Raw genomic sequence first — 19,314 nt, 5'->3', positions numbered from 1 at the left:
TGTAATTTCATATTATTTTCTCTTTCTCTCTCCACTCTTGTTAATTTTTTGTAAACTATAATTTGACTAATGACCATAGTTTTTACTTTTATTTTTTTAATTTGCTAAACATATGTATTAGGTGATTGTGTGATTGTATTTATTAATTTTTTAATTTTTTAATAATTATATTGTATTCATTATTAGTTACTTTGTCGTTTACATATCATTTTTTTTCAATAATTTATATTTTTTAATAACATTTAGTTGTAATAATATTCTTGAAAATATATATTATCATGATTCATAAAAAATAAAATTAGAAAATTGAATGTCATTTTAATTATCAAAATATTAATAATATTCATACAGTATTTTATCTAATAGTATCATCATTGTATTATATTATTTAAATATAATCTAAAAAAGATAAAAAAAACAAAAATAAATATTTAAAAAATAAAAGATATATGAAATCAAATGAATAAACTTTAATTAAATATTTTTATTATTTATAGTCTAATTTATGTATAATTTTATTAATTTTTATTATTTTAAATTGTCATTTATCATCAATCGTTACAAAATTTAAATTAGTTTTGATATATCACTAAACAAAATTTTAAACCTTTTTAATCAATTAAATTTACTGCATATCATTACTTAACTGAATTATAAAATAATAATTAAATACAACTATTATCTATATTAAAATTGTATATCTTTTCTTTGTATTTTTTTATATAATAATAATATTGAATCATATATAAATTGCCAAATGGATGTATTGTACAATATTTTTTATAAATCCAAATTTAACATTACCTTTACATATCGTCTAATCTATCCCTAACAACAATATATCATTTTAAATCTATAGTATAATTAATTTAATTTTTCGCACATCACAGATGTTAATTTAGTTATAATAATTTTAAGTGGGATCATTTACTTATAGAATGAAGATTCAGAATTTGTGTATGTACTTAAATGAATGAGAAAACATTGTACTTGCAAGGATCAAGGGACCAAGAATCCAAGATCACCTAAGAATCAAACTACACTAATCTGGTTTACCAACAAATATTAATTTGACTTAGGTGAGTGTCAATTTCATCTAGTACTACTAGATCATGTGCATTATCAACCACTCATTCCACCAATACAGCACGGAATTAATGACTTGTGGGTTCCATGAATCATGGTTTGAATTTGAATCATTCAAAGCAAAATAGTATTCTGTAATACACACCAACCATACAATTTTCTTTTGCACTCACTTTTTCCACAAACACAAAAACACATGACATCACTAGTGAATTCTCTACCAAAGGAAATAGTCAGAAATTTGATTGTTCATAAATTACAGTGGGATGTTGAAACTTGAAAACCTTACTCATCATGTGGTTCTAGCCATTTTTCTACCAAGTAAAGAAGGAAAATAAAACTATATATATTCTATTTATATATTTTTATTACAGTTAGTTGCAAATGTTGAAATAAGGCACATGATTGATGATTCAATCTCACTAACTACCCATCCCTCTTCCTTTCATGACATGTCTCCTTAGACCTGGTATGTGGACATTGGTTATGTAATTTCCCCAATCTATGCTCTTTGCATCAAATCCAAAGTCCCTCTTTTCTTCTTCAGACATGCTCTCAATCAATTTTTGAGTATTGCTGTTATCAAACCTGCACCAACAAGGGACTAAGAATTTATTTAATCATTCTTTTAATTTATTCTTCAAAAAATGTATGATTGAAATTTCTTTAGTAAGTATCTAACCTTCCACCATAAAATGTATATGGCTCATAGATATTAGCCAAGTACTTTGCTTGTTCCACTGATTTTCTGCATATATTTTCAAGCTTTTGAGACACTTCTTTTGAGAGTGTTATATCAGTAAGGCCACTCTTCTGAATAGCATCTTTCCAAATGTGATCAGAGAATTCTTGAGTGGAGCTAAAAAGCTTCATCATTGGAACTTGGATTGGCCTACCATTTGAGTCAATGCATGGTGAGGAGCTGTAATGTTCATAGAGCAATCTTGCCAATTCCCTGAAGACTAAAGGGTTCACCACAGATGAAGCAATTTGGTAGACATTGATCTCTGGCTTCTTGCTGCTTCCATGCATTGCCATTGCTGCTAACATTGCATTAACTACCATGTCTGCTGGCACCTGTGCATTCAGGTTCATCCAAAGAACTATGGTTATATATGAATGCAATTTTGTGCTTTTCCCATTTGTTTTTCTTGTGAAAGAATCAAACTTTTAAGTCTCACTAACTTACTACGTCGAGCACTCCATTCGGGTCTACCAAGAAACCAGTTAGCTGCCCTTTACCATAGCAAAGAACTATTGGATCCATCATCCTAATTGTGGCAAGAAAAATGTGAGTTATTGTATAGAAATTTCGCCAGCGAGCTCCAGCTTTCGTAAGGAACAAGCTACTAGACAAGTTCCATTAGTCTTTCACTTTGGTGTTACTTTTCTTTAGAGGGAGATGGATAGTACCTGTTTCCTTCCATCCAACCAGGAAATGGCTCCTTGAAGGTGCTTTCTATAACACTTGGTCGAATTATGACAACCGGAACATCCTCCCTCACTTTGTCTATCATCATTTCTCCCATGGCCTTGGTGAAAACATAAGTATCTTGCCATCCATGTCTTCTAGCCCTATTATGACATTCACTTGCATCAAAATATATTATGCATCTTAAGAATCATCTACAATTTGTGTGATCAAAATCTATATAGGAGGCAGAACGTTTCTGAGTTTCCTAAGGGCAAAATATTAGGACACTCAATACCTTTCTAGACCCAACTCCCTCATCTTTTGAGCTAAGATGTTGTCCTCAAAGTTTCCCCTGTAATTCGAAACCAGATTGATTTCGCTTTCGATATCCAATGTGGGAAGGACTTTTGATGAACCTTTAGGCAAAGAGTTTTCGCTTGCTATGCAATCTCCAATGCTGAAAGGCTTTTCCAATATTCTACCATGTCTTTGTCCATTAACATAAGCTGCAAAATCACAAGAAAGAATATGGGGTAACCAATGTGATATTACTTCTTTCAAAAGTTATAGTTTCTGATAATCTTTCGCACTTTTCGACCTACTGGTGTCATTTTACCTGTTGAAACTTGTAGAAAAAGCTTAAGCCTCTTGCATTTTTTGGCAATGCTCATAAGGTTGCATGGTCCTCTGGTGTTTATGTTGATAGCAGTGTCATATCTGAGATTATAGTCAAATTATATAACTCTAAGAAAATGGGGAAACTTTAACAGTGATGGAGAAGTAATCTGGTGAATTAGAAGATAATAACCTTTCATCAAATGTAGTATTAGCTGCTGAATTCACAATTACATCCACCTCATCTGCAATAACAGCAGAAGAATCCTCATCTAGTCCAAGATTGGATTCACAAATATTTCCTACAACCGGAACTAGCTTGCTCATCATAAAGGTTTTGAATGTTTTTCCATGGATTTGCCGAAGGCATCCGAAAAGTTCTGTATTTATGATCTAAATCATAAAAAAGAAACAAAAAAAGATCATAAAATCAGGAAGTAAAAGTGTAAAACCATGAAACCTGACAAATGTAAACTGAGGATACAAAATATCAGAAAAGCATACTTCATTGTTCAATCTATCTATTGCAGCTTGCTTATTCTCTGCCTTAATCAAAAGGTACATCTTGCTGACATCCGGTTCTGTCCTTAACATCTTCTCAATAAGAACTAAGATTAATAGCAAATGAGTGTTAATTGTGCATCATAAGTTTAAAAGCAGTAGAACCATGGTCCAAATTCCATAATCATAGATAGACTAATACCTTTTGCTAGAAAGCCAGTTGCACCAGTTATAAAAAACTTCTTCCCTCTTAGAAACTTGACAATTCCTATGCCATCTTCCACTCCTATTAATGCATTGGATGCTGATCCACCATAACTCACCAAATCCTTCACTACAATCTCTCCGTGGCTTTTCGCATTTTGCGACAAGACGAAGCTTCCCGGATCCATGATAGTAGTTGCAGTGTGTTCTGTGTTGATAAATGTAGGTCTTTCTTGTAATATAGAAGAAAGGCCAGAAGAATTTTTCACATTTCCACCCCCTTGACAATGCACAATGTTTGTCCTTCTTGTAAAGGACAAGTGGTTGTTATCGTTCTGATTCACTCTGGTGATTTTATGGGGTAGAGTTGAGGAAGAACTAAGGGAGAAAATTCCCATGATTAGAAGGGAAAATGAGAATCCAGTTCAGGAGAAAAGATTGCTGCACCTAAAGATGATGCAGGTAAAAATGGTTGACTTGAAACCTTAGCTAATTCTTTCCTAAACAATAACAAAAACAATTTAGTGGAGGTAAAAAAAGAAAGGTAGAATGAATTTGGTTGGTCTGATATAAAGAATACAAAGTAGAATGGATTTAGGATGAAGGAATTGGATGTTTGAGTACTTATAATAATACTAACTATTTTATGAAATGTTAATAGTATCTTATATCGGCTCTCTTTTTGCCACCCCTTCATTTTCTTTCCCTTTTTTGATTAATCTTCTTAAGTAAGTGGAGTTTTCTATGATTTCTTCTTTCCTGGAAAATATAGGGGAAGAAAGGGTGTGGGAGATTTTGAGCTAAAATATAGATGTAGTGTAGATTAAATGATAATAGTATTGTTATGTAAATGTGATAATAAATAGTTAACACTAAATATATCTACTATGATTGTATTTTTTTATCTTTTTTTTTAACTTTTCTTCTTATCTCAGAAGAAATCTTATAACACCAGCATACCTTTTTCCAAGCAGAGAAAAATTACATGTCTAACTCTGTAGGTTCACACTTTAAACCAGAAAGTGATGGATTCCACAAATGAGAAACATGAGATAATGATTTCTCATTTCTTTGAAAGAGAATAGTCCCATATTTTTTTTTAATATTTACCATAAGAACATAAGAGTTTGTTCGGTTTGTATTTTTTAGATTCTGTTTTCTATGTCAGTTTTTCTGATTTTAGAATTTTGTAAGTGAAAATAATAAAATTCTGTTTTCACTTTCCTCTTTTTTATTTACAAAATCTTGAAAATAGAAAATGAAAACGCAAAAAGGACTAGACTTTTTTACAAGGAACTCTAAAATCATACACAATTAATAACTGACATGATCCATTATGCCCAGAATCAGTAATACATATGTTAAAGCTATAACAATTAGCAGCAACCATTTCTTTAGCCCAAAGAAAGAAAGAAATAAAAAGAAAAAAAAGGTCCAATTTTTACACATCATGTATTCAAAGGTGATCTCCAATCAAGATTCTCTTGTGGATAATCATCATCTTTCTGTAGCTCCTTAGGTGGTAAAAAACAGTCCATGGATAGGCCTGGGACATTGAAAGCAACATCATCAATGGTCCAAGACTCTTCCATCCGCGTAACGGCAGGTCCTGCCCTCAGATTATCACCAAACCTGGTGATAATCACGGTGGACCTGCCGCCATGCGCAATCATGACGCCGTCCACCATTCTATAATCCTCAATCATTGTTGACATTGTTGTTTCCCAATAAGTAGGGTGAGTACCAGGTGACTGAATCCTTGTGAGGAAAGAGTCTTCAAGGTACACTAGAAGGCCATTTTTCTGGCTGAAGTATCCAAATGTGACATGCTTGATCATCTCTGCCGTGTTATCACTGCGATCAACAAGGTCCTTCTGATTTGCTGACAGCTTTAGAACGAAACAATCAGTGGCCATGATTTCTTTCTCTCCCATGTACTGTGCACCACTGAATACAGCAGACACTGCCAAAGGATCTAGTCCCTACAACATTAACAACTGAAATGTTAAAACGATACAATAATAAGTACATAATGAATACAAGAAAAATAAGTGGTCTTGGTACGAAGATCGAGAAGTGTATGAAATTAGTCTCACATCGAAAAAAACAGGAAAAAATGAGTAATTTATAAGATGAGACACAGATTAATTTGATACATTTTATATCTGTGGTGGCCCAAAATATTAATAAGAGGTGTCTCTTTACTTAGATGCTGATCAAGTCAAGTCACTATTCTACGGATTTTCATGGTGTTCATAGTTTCAGAGAGTGGACCATATGGAAAAAAGATAACGTTTTCCCCATGACAAAGTAAATTGATATTTGAGAGTCTTTTGTTTTTGTCTTGACATATTGAGACATTTTCCACTATAGAGAGAATCTTAAAACTAATTAGCCATGCCAAACTAATTACACATGCATGATGAATTGATGATGATGATGGGTTCCTATTTGAAGCAGGCTCCGAAAATAAAGAAAAGGAAAAACAAGAATGTGGTTAGATCGAAACAAAACAGGGGAATTTTAGTAAGGAAACAAAGATCCATTGTATTGGCCGGTAGCATATGCAGAATAAAGACAAGTTTCATATTAATTAAAGAGCAATGCTAGGGGGCCAGCAATTTTTGTGATTGTTAGCTATCAACTAGCCATCAATGATAATTTGATGGTGTGAGATTGGTGTGAGATTTCATCCAATGGCTCACCTTTTTCTGCTGGTTACATGCTGGCTAAAATTCAATAAAACTGCTGATCTCCTAGACTTTTCCTTAATTAAATGGAAAATAACACTTCCACCAGCATTTATGATTATATTTCATCACAAGTCCAAATCATCCACACAATTTCTGGATAAATGTATAATCATTGAATCTTTTATCTTAATAATCCTAAATTTCAAACCCCACCATATTACATACTTAAAGAGGCTCTCATTCCTTACACTATTATATTACAAATGAGATTAAGATTTGGTTTGGAGAAATTTTTATTTTTTAAAAGTAGTTTATAAAAACTAATTTTTAAGAGATATATTTTTAAAAATTATAATATTTATGTTTAATAAATTAAATTAAAAATGATATTTAATATACACAAGTAATATTTGATAAAATAATTTTTAGAATTTAAAAATATTATAATAAACATTAATATAAAAATTAAAGTTGGATATTAATTAATATATAAAGTTATATTAAATTTTTTAATTTTGATAAGTAAAAATTAATTTTAAATTTTTTTAAAATATTTTTAAAAATACTTCTAACTTTTAAAAATTACAAATATAAATACATAAATTTTTTTATTTAAAAAAAAGCTTGTGTTTTTGAAAAGTATAAATATTTTTTCAAAAAACGTTGCTAAATCAAATCTAAAACAGATAATCAGTTCATGGAGCTAACAATACAGTTAGGTGTCAACACCATCAATTTGTTTATAATATTAGAGTTGGCATAATAATCTTGTCAGAGCCAAACATCACTAGATTGGCGCTTAGATCCCAAATAAATCATTTAAGAAATGTCCCAAAACACCAGCAACAATTTTGGAACCAAACATTACCCCATGATCAAACCTTGCTGACACCAAAACAAACTAGTACTAAGGTTGTGTTTGGTAACTGTATTTGATAAATATATTAAGACAGAAATTCAGGTATACTCCAAAATTTTAATTTGACACTTTCACAAGGAAAAAATATTAGGTGTTTTTCAGTGCAAATTATAACTCCTACACTGATGTATTAATTAAATGACAAGTTATTAACAGAATATTTATAACATCGAAAATATTTGGTAACAAAAAAAATTAGTCAAAACAGTCATAATTTACTTTTAGTATTCATTAATTATTGCGACAATTAATGAATGCTAAATAAAATAAGTTTTGGCTGTTTTTTTTATTCTCCTAACATTACTGATGTGAGGGTGAATTCACCTGAACAGCTCTCCGAAGAGGGCGCACGCCGCCTTTGGCGGCATGGGGGCCGAGCCAAGGGGTATGGCGCCACGCGACGGTGCCATCGGAGCCGGCAACAACCTTGTGACCGGCGACAACCAACTCAATCTGCCACTTATGAGGTATCATTTGCCAGATGACAAAGCAGCCTTTTTCTGATACTCCTGCAGTGGCTCCAACCTCATCCACCACACCCATTGCCACCTTCCCCGTTGCAAACACAGTCTTCACCGTCCCTTCTAACTTCCGGCACCCTGTTGCTGCCGTGAAGTGTTGGATAATGTACTCAGCTGATGATGACACCTGTCACAATAAAAAGAAAGACTCATTTTGCATCAATGTGAGTGGACATAGAGTAGAGTTATTGTTAGAGAGAGTTAAAGTAAAAGGTGAGAGTAGATGTGAAAAAGTTAGTATGTTTAGAATAAATGAGATGCACATGGGGGAGAAAGAAGGACACATTCCTTTTCTTTGCAAAAGAAAGGAAAGAAAAAACTGCAAGTGGGGATAGCATTCCACTGACAACAAAATTAAAGAATGCATGCATGCCTGGGCATGGTTGAGGGAAGGGAGAGAAGGGTGGGGAGGGACAGGGAAGAGAGGACAAGCCAGCACACTGAGGAGAAGCTTCAGATCAGGGTGCTTCTTGTTGAAGTGAGACTTGATGCAGCTCCAGTTTCGCCATGCATGGAGAACCTTCTTAGAAGAAGAAGAAGAAGAAGAAGAAGAAGAAGAGGTTTGGTGGTCAACTTGGTCGTTGATTGGTTCCACTTCTGAGAGAGTTGCGAGCCGACCCATCATCATCTTCTTCTTCTTCTTATGAGAATGAGAGAATGAATGAAGAGTTCACAAAGGAAGACACTCTTTAAAAAGAAACACCCACACACACCTTGCTAGATCCTCTTCTTTTCTGCTTTACCACACGCTCTACATTGGTGCGTGTGCCTCACTACCTATCTTTTAATAACAAAATTAAAACGTTAATTTTTCGGATGGTAAAATAAGGTGAAAAATCAATTGAAGTCGAATTCACGTGAAATTAATATCTAAGAGTCGTTAGATAAAAATTTAATCAAATCAGTCAAATTATCTAACGACTCTCAGATATAATCAACTTTAAATAAAGTCGACTGTATCTGAGCTTTCACAGTACTATAGAATAACTCATTATGTACCAACGAGTTATAATTCAAATAATATAGTCTTACCTATATTCACTCCTTACTTTTGAAAAAAAATAACTCACTACATATTTTGAGGATCGATCGATTTGAACATCAATCCCCCTTTAAGTATGATACTTACTATGATACGAGGGGAATGTGGATCCCACACATATAAAGTAGCAACTTAGGGATGGGATCATGGGATGAAAGAAAATCCTACTTTCTTGGACTTCCAGATTCACTGTTGGATGCTTCCCACAAATCAAATCGGTCACTAATTCAGGTAAAAAAATACATGATTTCATTCAACTACTGCTACCATCTTTTTAGCAGATTTATATTATTCATAAAGTTGGCCCATGCTTACTTTATATTTAGAAATGCAATTGGCCTGAGGAAATCAATGTTTCTTAACTTCTTGTAATATAAAATAATAAATAAAAAACCATATATAATTTATCTTTATCAGTTCTATTGTTACTTTAAAGTGGATAACACATGCAAATGCAGAAAAATAAAAGGAACCTGCACGTCATCACGTGTTGTGCATCTTTTCTTAAATAAAAACAGTAGCATGGAATGTGTAGAAATTAGAATGGTACGTGCTGAAACAGAATTGCAGAAACGAATTCAAGCCATCTTGTTCATGCATTTTTTTTGTATTACTGTAATCTCACCAACTAATAGTGGTGATAAGTGAAAATCCTACTTAATCAGTAAAAAATAAATAAATAATTCCACATCATTAAATAAAATTCCACACCATTAAAAATACTAATAATAATAAGTAATTAATGACTACAAATCACTAATAAATAATCCGACATTTTTACCAAATTATATAATATATGTATTAATATTTTAGTTATTATTTGTATATGAATATATTTTCGTCTCAGTAATTATTCTATTTATTACCCCAAAAAAATAAAACAAAACAAAATAACTCAACTCGCCAAACAGTAGATTTCATATACTTTTGTGGAATGACATCTGAAGTCATCATAACACTGTATAAATTAATAAAAACAAGTCACAACATTGCATACTTCACAATTATAGCCTACTAAGATCCGAATCAATGGGGGAAATTTTAAAAAATTCGTACACTTTTTGGCTTTTGTGTATATTAGTTCAGAAGTTATCTTAAATAATATTGAATGTACGAGACGCCTAAATTTATTAGGCTTCATTTAGTTATAAAGACAAGATATTAAAAATAAAAAATAAAAATTAGTATTTTTATATTTTATTTAATAATAAATTAAATATTTTTTATGATTAGTAATAAACTAAATATAAATAACAGATTATAAAAATTTAATTCATTACATTTTTTATACAAAAATATTAAAATATAATTATACAAAAATTTATAAAAATAATAAAAAGAAAATAAAAAAAGTACATCCCTTATTAGTATTTTTATTTTTCTGTCAAAAAAAATATAAAATATATTAATTTAATAATTTTTAGAATACAATATTTATATTTATATCTTATATATTAAATATAATTTTATAATTTTGTATTTCTATTTTAATGTCCATACTTATAAATAAATCAAAAATATTTAACAATAAAAAATTTAACCAAAATCAATTAAAATTATTTTATTTTAATAATTAATAAATATTAAATAAAATAATTCTAACTATGTTTTTTTTTTCTAACACTAGCATAAACAAACAAGGTATAATATACGAATATTTCTACACCGTGCCAAATTCTTTGACTTTGACTTATATACATGTGTGTAATGAAGAGTAGGCGCGTGGAATAGTAATGCTATGTATAAATGAAGCGAGAGGGTGGTGAAGGGGTTAGTGAAGTGAGGAGAAGGAGCTTTTAAGGGAGGCAATGCAATTTAGTTGACGTGTCCACATCGCCTCTCGTTTGCAATTATTCTATTTCTGGTAGTTCGGTGCGAATAAGGGTGCCATATGCTTTGTTTTTTACTTTTCTCTAATGTCCTTGTGTTTTTAGCTTTGCATATTTCTGCTTAACATTTTTTAGATTCATTCAACGATCAAGTTGGTGGGACTCGTGGCTCTTGTTTGTTGATAGCCAAGCTTTATGAACTTCACTACATTATTCTATTTGTTACTATTGCTATTATTATTATTTTGCCGTCGGTCACTAAGTATATCAATAAGAAATTAGAAATCTAATCTATATATCTAAATATGTAAATGAATTTGAGCTACTACCACTCGGTATTTATACTTAGTGTGTGTTTGGATTATAGTTTGTAAACGGGAGTTTGAATAAAATTGATTTTGCAAACTTATATCAAAATGGATTATATCAAAATAAACTTGTATTAAGTGATTTATGTTTGACAATATTTATATCAAAATAGATTATAGTAAAATAAATATTGTTTGGATTACACTATTTAAAATCACTTTTAGATACAAAATTTTTAAAATAGACATCAACTTAAATAATTTTTGTATATTATTTTAATTTAGATATTTAAATATATCTTATTAATTAATTCTAAAATAAAATTAATATTTATACACTAAAATAAAAATAATATATAAAAATTGGCAAAATATACTTTTAATTAAAACTAACAAAATATAAATTTTAGAGAGTATTAAAAATAATAAAAAATTAAATATTTATTTTGGTAATAATTGAAATAAATCAAAAAAAAATTTATGATATTTTTTATATAGTATATTTTTAGTACTCTTAGTACTCTTTTTTAGTATGTTATAATTTTTTATTATTATTATTTACAATTAATTTTTGTTTAATTCACTTTCTTAATAGGATCAATATATTATATTAAAAAAATAAAAATAATACAAAAAAATTATAATTATAAAAGTGTATAATATCAAATAAATAATTAATAAAAAAATAGTAAATAATAGAAAAAGATAGTTCATATAAACAAAAATAATATAAATAATCCAATAGTATGCATAAAGGATAAAATTGGTAAAAGATAAATAAAGATTGAGTATTGATGGCTAAAAGTTCGTTGGTGAAACGCAGAAATTTAAAATTATTACTTCTTGAAAACGTGGTTTTGAATGCAAAATCACTTCTGCGTTCATAAATCAAAAATTTGTCAAACCAAAAATTACAACTTTCAAAATATCTAAACGTACTTCTTCTCTTTGAACTTCTTCTCTTTGAACGTGATTACCAAACACACCCTTAGTAATTGCTAGTCAGTGTAGACTTCTGCTATTTTCTGGTCCCGCTTCCAATTTAATTTTGTCATATCTTTTGGCTTTACTACCTCAAGGATTAATCTTTTAATTTCTACAGGAATGTTTTTGTTTAGAGATTTTTTCCTACTTATACTTGCATTATTATTTGTTCCTGAGTTTCTTTATAAACAAGAAACTACCTGAAAATGAATGGGCATATGCATCCATGAAGATTCAAGAATGGGACAAACAAAATCTGAAGATTCAATTACAAAGAATGTGTTTAACTAACACTAAAACAAATTATTCATTTTCTGAATCCGAAACCTCATCCTCACACAACTCATCACTCGATTCAACCTCTTCCGAATCCTCTCCTCCGTGAGCATGAGGATCGGCCTCCTCTACCAGGGCGCCTTTGGCCCGGTAGAGAAGGCCGGTTCTCATGACATGGTAGAACTTGTCTCTATGGCGAGCAAGTGGATGAGGATCCACAAGCTTGCCACTCTGATAAGCTTCTCTGAGAGTGACAGTAATAGTCTTACACTTGAGAGACAAGTAAAAGATGCCAGGGTAGCGAGTGAAAATCCTTGTAAACTTATGCGGAAGACTCAATTCTTCTCTCAAACTCCGAAGGTAGTTCCTCTTTGTTTTCTTATGAATACTCAAACTCAGAAACTCGTGCAGAACTCCAACAACCCTCTTCTCCATCAAGTCACTCTCAGGATCAATTTTACTGCAATCTGCATACGGAGATATGTATGGAAGCTTCTCGAACTCTTCCATCCAACTCCTAACCTTTTTCTGAGATCCGTAACCTCTCGGGAACCTCATCGGAAATACTAATGCCGCTTTTCCTCTCTTCGATTCTCTGCACTCATTCATCTTCTGTACTGCTGAAATCGCCAGATCTTCCCGCCATTGCGATATTTTCAGTCCGATCACGCCGTTAGGGTACTTTACCAGCTGGAACTGGTCGGGGAATTTGGGGATTAGGGTTTTCTCGAAGCAATCGGGGAGGCCGAGGTCCCATTTCAGAGGCTGGAGTGCGTGCAACGGCGCCGTTTTGGTTCTCATCATCATCAGCACCTTCGAGAGCCTCTCCACGGCGTCGTTTTCGTGGCTCTGGTGGATTTCTTCTTCGAGCGAATCGAGGAGCTTTGCGGTGTCGGTGAGGCGGAAGCAGGGGAGGGATGGCCAGCGAGGGTGCGGGAATTCCTCGAAGAGGGAAGGATAGCGGCGGAGGAAACGGAGGACGGGGACTGTCAGCCCGAGGAGCTTCTGCCAGTCGGCGACGGACTTCGCCGTCAGGAATCCGGCGGAGGAGCGCTTCACGGCGTCCTTGAGGAGGCAAGCGGCTTTTAGATCGGTTTCTTTGTCGATGATGTGGTCGAGGCTTCGGTTCTTCACCCACTTGAGCCGCACCTTCACTATGCTCCGCTGCCATTGCTGGTGGTGGTGGTGGCAGAGCTTGAGAAATTGAAAGACGCGATTTTTGTTTCCGAAATGGTTCATGCTTGCAGGGAAACTCTTCTGGAGGTAATAATTTACAAAAACCCCAATATAACCCTAGCACTCTTGTTTTTGTTATGGTTTTTTCTCGGTGGCGATTTTTTTTGGGGGTAGCGGGAGGGAGGGGCGGCGCCGGGCGCGGAGGTTGATGCTCATAATCTTGCTTTAAGCATAATAGGCTAGTGAGTGTGATCAGAGAAAGATAATGGGCCAAGGTTTATGGAGTGGAGTCCAAAAAAATATTGTAAATGGCTCTTTGGTTATAAACCCAAGAATAAGTAACATTGCACCATTCTAGACCAAAAACAATAAAAGCAACATTGCACCATCGCAGCCTGTCCATGACCACCAAAAAATTTTTACATAGACTTCATCCACAAAAACATAAATATTATTTTTTGGGTTTAGTGAACACTACACAGAAGTTATAGAGTAATTCTGGGCCTATCAAATTGAACTGTAGAACAGCAATGGAGGACTTGTAAAGGCCCAACAGAAGTGTATAGTATGATCCAAGTCTTTTATGATCCTACAAACAAAACAAAGATCTGATGATCAAATTGAAACAAAAAACGAGAAGTTTGTAACACACCCTGTCACAGGTTCTTTGATGATAGTTTTGACTATTGACTTATTGAGACGCATAAAACTATGAAAGTCTCTGCACTTTTGAAAGAAGCAGATCCAGTTTTAACTATGCTTATGTTAAGAATGATGTCTAATTTTTTAGAGATAAGTGATCCTTGTTTTTTTCGGGGAATAAACAATGTTCTCACCAAAGCCTTGTGAGATACTTATGTCAGTATTTAGTCATTGTGGTTGTCTTTTTCAAAAATTTTAACGAGTTTCTTTCGCAATAATATCTTGTATGAGATATCCCTTTTTTTCATCCATAATAGTCATTTGAAAAGAGAAATAGACTATGAGCCCTTTATATCTCTAACTAACAAACTAACATGTTCCCTTTTTTCTGTTGGATAATCCAGCATGGTGAATATTCTCTTACCCTTGATGCATTGCATGCTTCATCACCTCTTTTCTGTATCGCATAGCATAAGAATAATAACATCATCAATCAAATTAGAGGACGCGGTAAAGATCAGATGAGATGAGGGGTGATCCGTTGCTTGTAGCAAGCGTTCACCAAGAATGCCATTGTCTTTTCATGTCTCCTTTTTTCTTTCTTCTTTTTTTTTTTCCTTGAAATGGTTCAAACAGAAGGAATACACAAGCACTTTCACAGTTCACTCACTCAAACTCAAGCATAATAAACAAAATAAGCATAATTCTTCTGACAAGTGACAAGATATGTCTTTGCAAGAGTCACTCACGTTCACGAAGGATATCTCACACAGATTCTCGTTGGTGTTCCCAGAAGAAATTCAAACTGTGTGTGTCCCTATCCTCTGTTTTCTGAAGGCACCTCATGTTTGAAATGACAAGACAAGAGTGTTCCTATTTTCCCAAACTCTATAAACAAAAGATCATAAAAATATTTGTTCACCTTAGACCAAAGTCACCCCCATCATTACCCCCTCATGCCCCAACATATAGCTGCGAAAAATCCTCTCTCTCTGTAGTCCTTTCAATCTTCTGCATAAATGCAGTACCTTCTTCATGTTCTGTACATTAACACGGTAAGAGATGATCATCTACCCTCACAGTATTCTTTTCATAAATAGGTACGAAGGAGCCAATAACAGTTTGTTAGATGGCTTATGCCCCACCACACTACTTAGGCTGAATTTAGAGATTGCTTCAAAAATGAAATAGAAAGATGATAGATGACACAAATTTATTTGCAGAGATATATAAGAGAGAGTGGATCAAATAGTCGTTCATTGCTTTTTCTGTTCATTCCAAAATATTGGGACAGTGGTCAGTGGGGGACCGGGGACATATTTTCTGTGTCCCGAATCAATCACCGTACAGGCCTTAGAGATATGGGACAGACATTCACAGAGGTTTAGGTTCATTTGACATGATCAGCTTTCTTCTTCACTCTATGGCTAGTAGCTTAATATGTATCTACATTGCTATAAAAAGCAAGAAGTAGAACGATCTTTATGCTCATCCGGACATGCATGCATTACTTTAGAAAAGTAATGATGACTTAAAAGAATGGGTTGAAGAACTACTACTTTTTGGTGGCATATGGGGAGAAGTCCAGGCAAAAGTTTTGCTTCTTATGTTCCAGTTCATAAGTATTTCAATTCAGTTTTATTAGTTATTTGCATCTTTTTGTAAGGTGAGTATGAAAATGGATTAATATTATCATTGATAGATGATTTTAGTTCATCTCAATAGTTGTCTTATTCTTCTGTGTGTTACTTCTTGCTACTGATGTAAATCAAAAGGATTTGCATATATATTTTCTTCTTATTGTTCCTGTTTTGTTTTGCAACATGCCAACAAATCCAATCAGAAAAAAAAAAGGGTTCCATTTCTTACAAATCGTACCATGCTTGCACTAATCATGTACTATATGCTCCAAATTGGATGGAAATATTACCATACGTATCATATCGACTATTAAACATATATATTGGTCACTATGGGAAATATGCTAATGTGTTTCAAAAAAAAAACGTATGTTTAAGAATAAGTCATTAATATGACAAGAAAATATTTAATTTCTATAAATAATATCCCATGCAAAATAATTTCATTAAATAAGAATGATACCCGGTCTTGAATACCATTTACGAAAAGAAATAAACCACCACTCGCTCAAGTTAATTTGAGGGGAAATTATATATAATTGCTATCTTTCCTTCCACTTCTCTATCATCATCTCAACCCACGTATTTCTTTTTGGTCGCTCTTGCTCCAACTATGTATCCCGTATGTATGGTAAGTGATCTATAAACATTCAAATATTTAGTTTAATTTCTTTTATCTTGCTATTGGTCTCTCAATTTTTTTTTCTTCTATTTGATGCTAATAACTAGTTATTGTTTGATCTTGTAAGCTGCAAATTGAGTTGTTGGAATAGTGTTACCTAGACAATAATGTAGAATTCACACTCCATTTAATGGTGGGGTTCCAATAACATTTCTTGTAACAAATAATATTGTATTGTAGATGAGTCAAGGTTACTACTGTTGCCATGAGGGTTCATATCCTTACCCGTCATGTTATTGTGAACATCAGCAACACTATATAATCGACAACAACAATAACTATGTGGAAAGAAACCCTTACCCTTTTGACGGTTCATGTTTTGATGCAAGATTAAGGAGGCCTTATTATCCCTATTATTACCATAATTCTCGAAATGATGGTATTCAGGGAAGAGTGGATCCTTATGCAAGCTATGGAACACACTACTTTGAGTCTCCACTTTTGGCGTACCCTCAACCATTGCCACCACCACACAAGCATCCATTTCATGATCTAGAATCCATGTGCACAATTATGTGATCTTAGCTAGTTAGAAGCATCATTGAGTCGAGATTTTTTTTTTTTGGGGGGGGGGTGTGGGCTTAGAAACATTTTTTAGTTTAATGTTAACGTATCTTATCATATCATAATTTATGAGGTGGTGATGCGATATCACTTCCATTTTGCAGTCTGTAATCTAATTTATTGAAATCTTTTGTTCCTTTTTGGTGATACGACATACGACTTTACGCGGCATTATGTCTCTGATATAAAAGAATATTTTCAAATTGTCATTGTGTTTGTGCAAGTTTTGCCATATGAATGATGAGACATCTCGTTCATCTTTCACGGAATAAACTTTTTGTGCTTCACCGGTGATTTCATCCATTTATTTAAAATTAAAAAATACAAAACAGAAAACAATATATAATACATGTATATCTTGGAGAAGAAATTAATTCCCATAATGAAATAACAATTTTTGTTTTTGGTAAATCATCAGGGCAAGGGCCCAGAAAAGAGGACAAAATTCAAAAGAAGTAAAATTCTGCCCAAAAATTGAACTCTTTTGACAAACATCCAAAACACTAATGGTATTCGTGAGGTACACTTTAACTCCCCCAACCGCACGTCATGTTTTCTCTTGTTAACCATAATGGGCAAATTAATGTCTTCTCTTTCATTGTTGGATAGTAAGCCCTTAAATGCTGCACCTACCATAACCAATAGTACCTTATGAAAGAGAAGACATTTGGCATAAAAAATTAAATTTTTAATAAAATAACTAAAAGATGACATTTTAATCCTTTAAAAATGATTTGATTTTACAAAAAACATCATTTCTTCACATTTGACAAGCAACTCAAGTATGTATTTAATTTTGATGTCTCATCATATAAAACGTTTTACACATACATCCTTCATGACAGTCACATTTGAACAAATAACTTTACATTAACAGTGTAAATATTCATCCCAAAGACCAAATGTAATTACACAATCAATATATCAAAATTAAACTCATTCATATATTTGGTCTATTTTTATTGAAACATTTAGAAATTTAATTAGAAAATACACTAAAAAACAACAAACTTCAACCTCTAGACCCTTTTCAACATAAAAAAAACGTGCCAGAAACAAATTCACGTAGAAGATAAAAAAAATCTCATTTTTTAAATAGACTTGCAAAATACCACGTTAAAATCTAATTATTAGAGTTCTTTCAAATGTCTTTATATTTAGTGCATTTTATCAAACTAAAATTATCTTTAGAAAATCAAAATGTCATTTCTTTTTGAAGGTCATTTTGTCAAAAATTAGATCTTTTGGAAACCAAAATGGTAATTTACCCTTTCAGTTCAGTCCCCATGCCCATTTCAAACTTGTCAGTACAATTAGCAACGCACTTGATTAGCAAAACAACAGTTTTGAAGACATACGTAAGCTAATGCTGCATTATTAGCAGATATTTAAACCATAAACTCGGCAGTTAGTTGATGTGACGGACTTAAAAGTGATTAGTTAATTGCTAGATCTATTAAGCCATTGGAGAATATAAGAAAGCTATAACTTTATAAAGAAAAAAAAGAAGGTAAAGGAGGAAATTCGTAAAAGGGGATAATAATAATAATAATAATAATTACTTTTTTTTTTATGAAACAAAGGTGACATAATACAAAGCAGATCATTGCAAGGAACCCCACATGGGAGATACCTGGGAAAAAGACAAAGGCCATGATCTACCACTCTTACAATATCTTGTCAACTAAATACTTGATTCTTTCAACCTTTTTGTTTAAGTGTATCTCTGGATCTGACCTACACAAATTGAGATCCATGATCAATTAAGAAAACCCTCAACAAACATGCCTGAAAGACATAAGAGGGGAAAATCCTTCATCACATGCAAAATTCTGCTTTGTTTTTGCAATTTGAACATATATTTATTTGTTTATATCTTTATGAAATTTTTATGGCATCAGTTCACATATATATTTAAGTATCTTATGAACACATTACAAAATTGATACACCATAATGCACAATATGACAATTATGCTTTAAATTATAAAGATAAAAACACGGATAGCAGGGAAGCAAGAAGAATGAATTATCAAGGGAAGAATAATACCTTATGAGTCAACGCCTAGATCTATTCTTGCAGCAGCGGAACTCAGCTAAGAGAGCTATATGATCCGAGGACCATTCTGGAGAAGGAAGTGCGGTATCTTTCCTCAAACTCTCCTCATCCAATAGCTCCAATAGTGACTCCACAACCAATGAATCCGCTGAAAAGAAAC

General features: G+C 32.6%; 3 protein-coding genes and 1 long non-coding RNA gene across 4 annotated transcripts; all 4 read right to left on the bottom strand.

The window, feature by feature from the left end:
* Positions 1–1,316: 1,316 nt before the first annotated feature.
* LOC112695896 (fatty acyl-CoA reductase 2, chloroplastic) lies at positions 1,317–4,457 on the bottom strand. The gene is made up of 9 exons (XM_025748428.3): positions 3,819–4,457; positions 3,620–3,723; positions 3,309–3,508; positions 3,117–3,217; positions 2,796–3,006; positions 2,500–2,661; positions 2,276–2,357; positions 1,769–2,163; positions 1,317–1,674 (listed from the first exon to the last, which is right to left on the bottom strand). Exons 1-9 carry the CDS (start codon positions 4,216–4,218, stop codon positions 1,509–1,511), a joined length of 1,821 nt encoding a protein of 606 aa, XP_025604213.1. The 5' UTR covers positions 4,219–4,457; the 3' UTR covers positions 1,317–1,508.
* Positions 4,458–5,005: 548 nt separating this feature from the next.
* LOC112695895 (uncharacterized) lies at positions 5,006–8,660 on the bottom strand. Its single transcript, XM_025748426.3, has 3 exons — positions 8,327–8,660; positions 7,757–8,080; positions 5,006–5,802 (listed from the first exon to the last, which is right to left on the bottom strand). The coding sequence occupies exons 1-3, from the start codon at positions 8,579–8,581 to the stop codon at positions 5,269–5,271; spliced, it is 1,113 nt and encodes a 370-aa protein (XP_025604211.1). The 5' UTR covers positions 8,582–8,660; the 3' UTR covers positions 5,006–5,268.
* Positions 8,661–12,357: 3,697 nt separating this feature from the next.
* LOC112695894 (protein WHAT'S THIS FACTOR 9, mitochondrial-like) lies at positions 12,358–16,012 on the bottom strand. The gene has a single exon (XM_025748425.3). The coding sequence runs from the start codon at positions 13,629–13,631 to the stop codon at positions 12,420–12,422; it is 1,212 nt and encodes a 403-aa protein (XP_025604210.1). The 5' UTR covers positions 13,632–16,012; the 3' UTR covers positions 12,358–12,419.
* Positions 16,013–18,636: 2,624 nt separating this feature from the next.
* Positions 18,637–19,306, bottom strand: LOC112698082 (uncharacterized). The gene is made up of 2 exons (XR_003151371.2): positions 19,146–19,306; positions 18,637–18,833 (listed from the first exon to the last, which is right to left on the bottom strand). It is a non-coding gene; the product is annotated as an uncharacterized lncRNA (long non-coding RNA).
* Positions 19,307–19,314: the final 8 nt, after the last annotated feature.

This window comes from Arachis hypogaea, chromosome 6 (genome assembly GCF_003086295.3).
Source record: "Arachis hypogaea cultivar Tifrunner chromosome 6, arahy.Tifrunner.gnm2.J5K5, whole genome shotgun sequence".
Taxonomy (NCBI): Eukaryota; Viridiplantae; Streptophyta; class Magnoliopsida; order Fabales; family Fabaceae; genus Arachis; species Arachis hypogaea.
Note: the sequence above shows the minus strand (reverse complement) of the source record. Positions and strands in the feature narration are given on the sequence as shown.

Coding starts and splice junctions, on each gene's coding strand:
- LOC112695894 (XM_025748425.3), bottom strand. CDS start 13,631: ATGAACCATTTCGGAAACAAAAATCGCGTCTTTCAATTTCTCAAGCTC.
- LOC112695895 (XM_025748426.3), bottom strand. CDS start 8,581: ATGATGATGGGTCGGCTCGCAACTCTCTCAGAAGTGGAACCAATCAAC. Junction 8,081..8,326: donor CTTCCCTCAACCATGCCCAG/GCATGCATGCAT, acceptor TTATTGTGACAG/GTGTCATCATCAGCTGAGTA. Junction 5,803..7,756: donor CTCTTCGGAGAGCTGTTCAG/GTGAATTCACCC, acceptor TTAATGTTGTAG/GGACTAGATCCTTTGGCAGT.
- LOC112695896 (XM_025748428.3), bottom strand. CDS start 4,218: ATGGGAATTTTCTCCCTTAGTTCTTCCTCAACTCTACCCCATAAAATC. Junction 3,218..3,308: donor AATACTACATTTGATGAAAG/GTTATTATCTTC, acceptor CTATAATCTCAG/ATATGACACTGCTATCAACA. Junction 2,358..2,499: donor GGTTGGATGGAAGGAAACAG/GTACTATCCATC, acceptor TGCCACAATTAG/GATGATGGATCCAATAGTTC.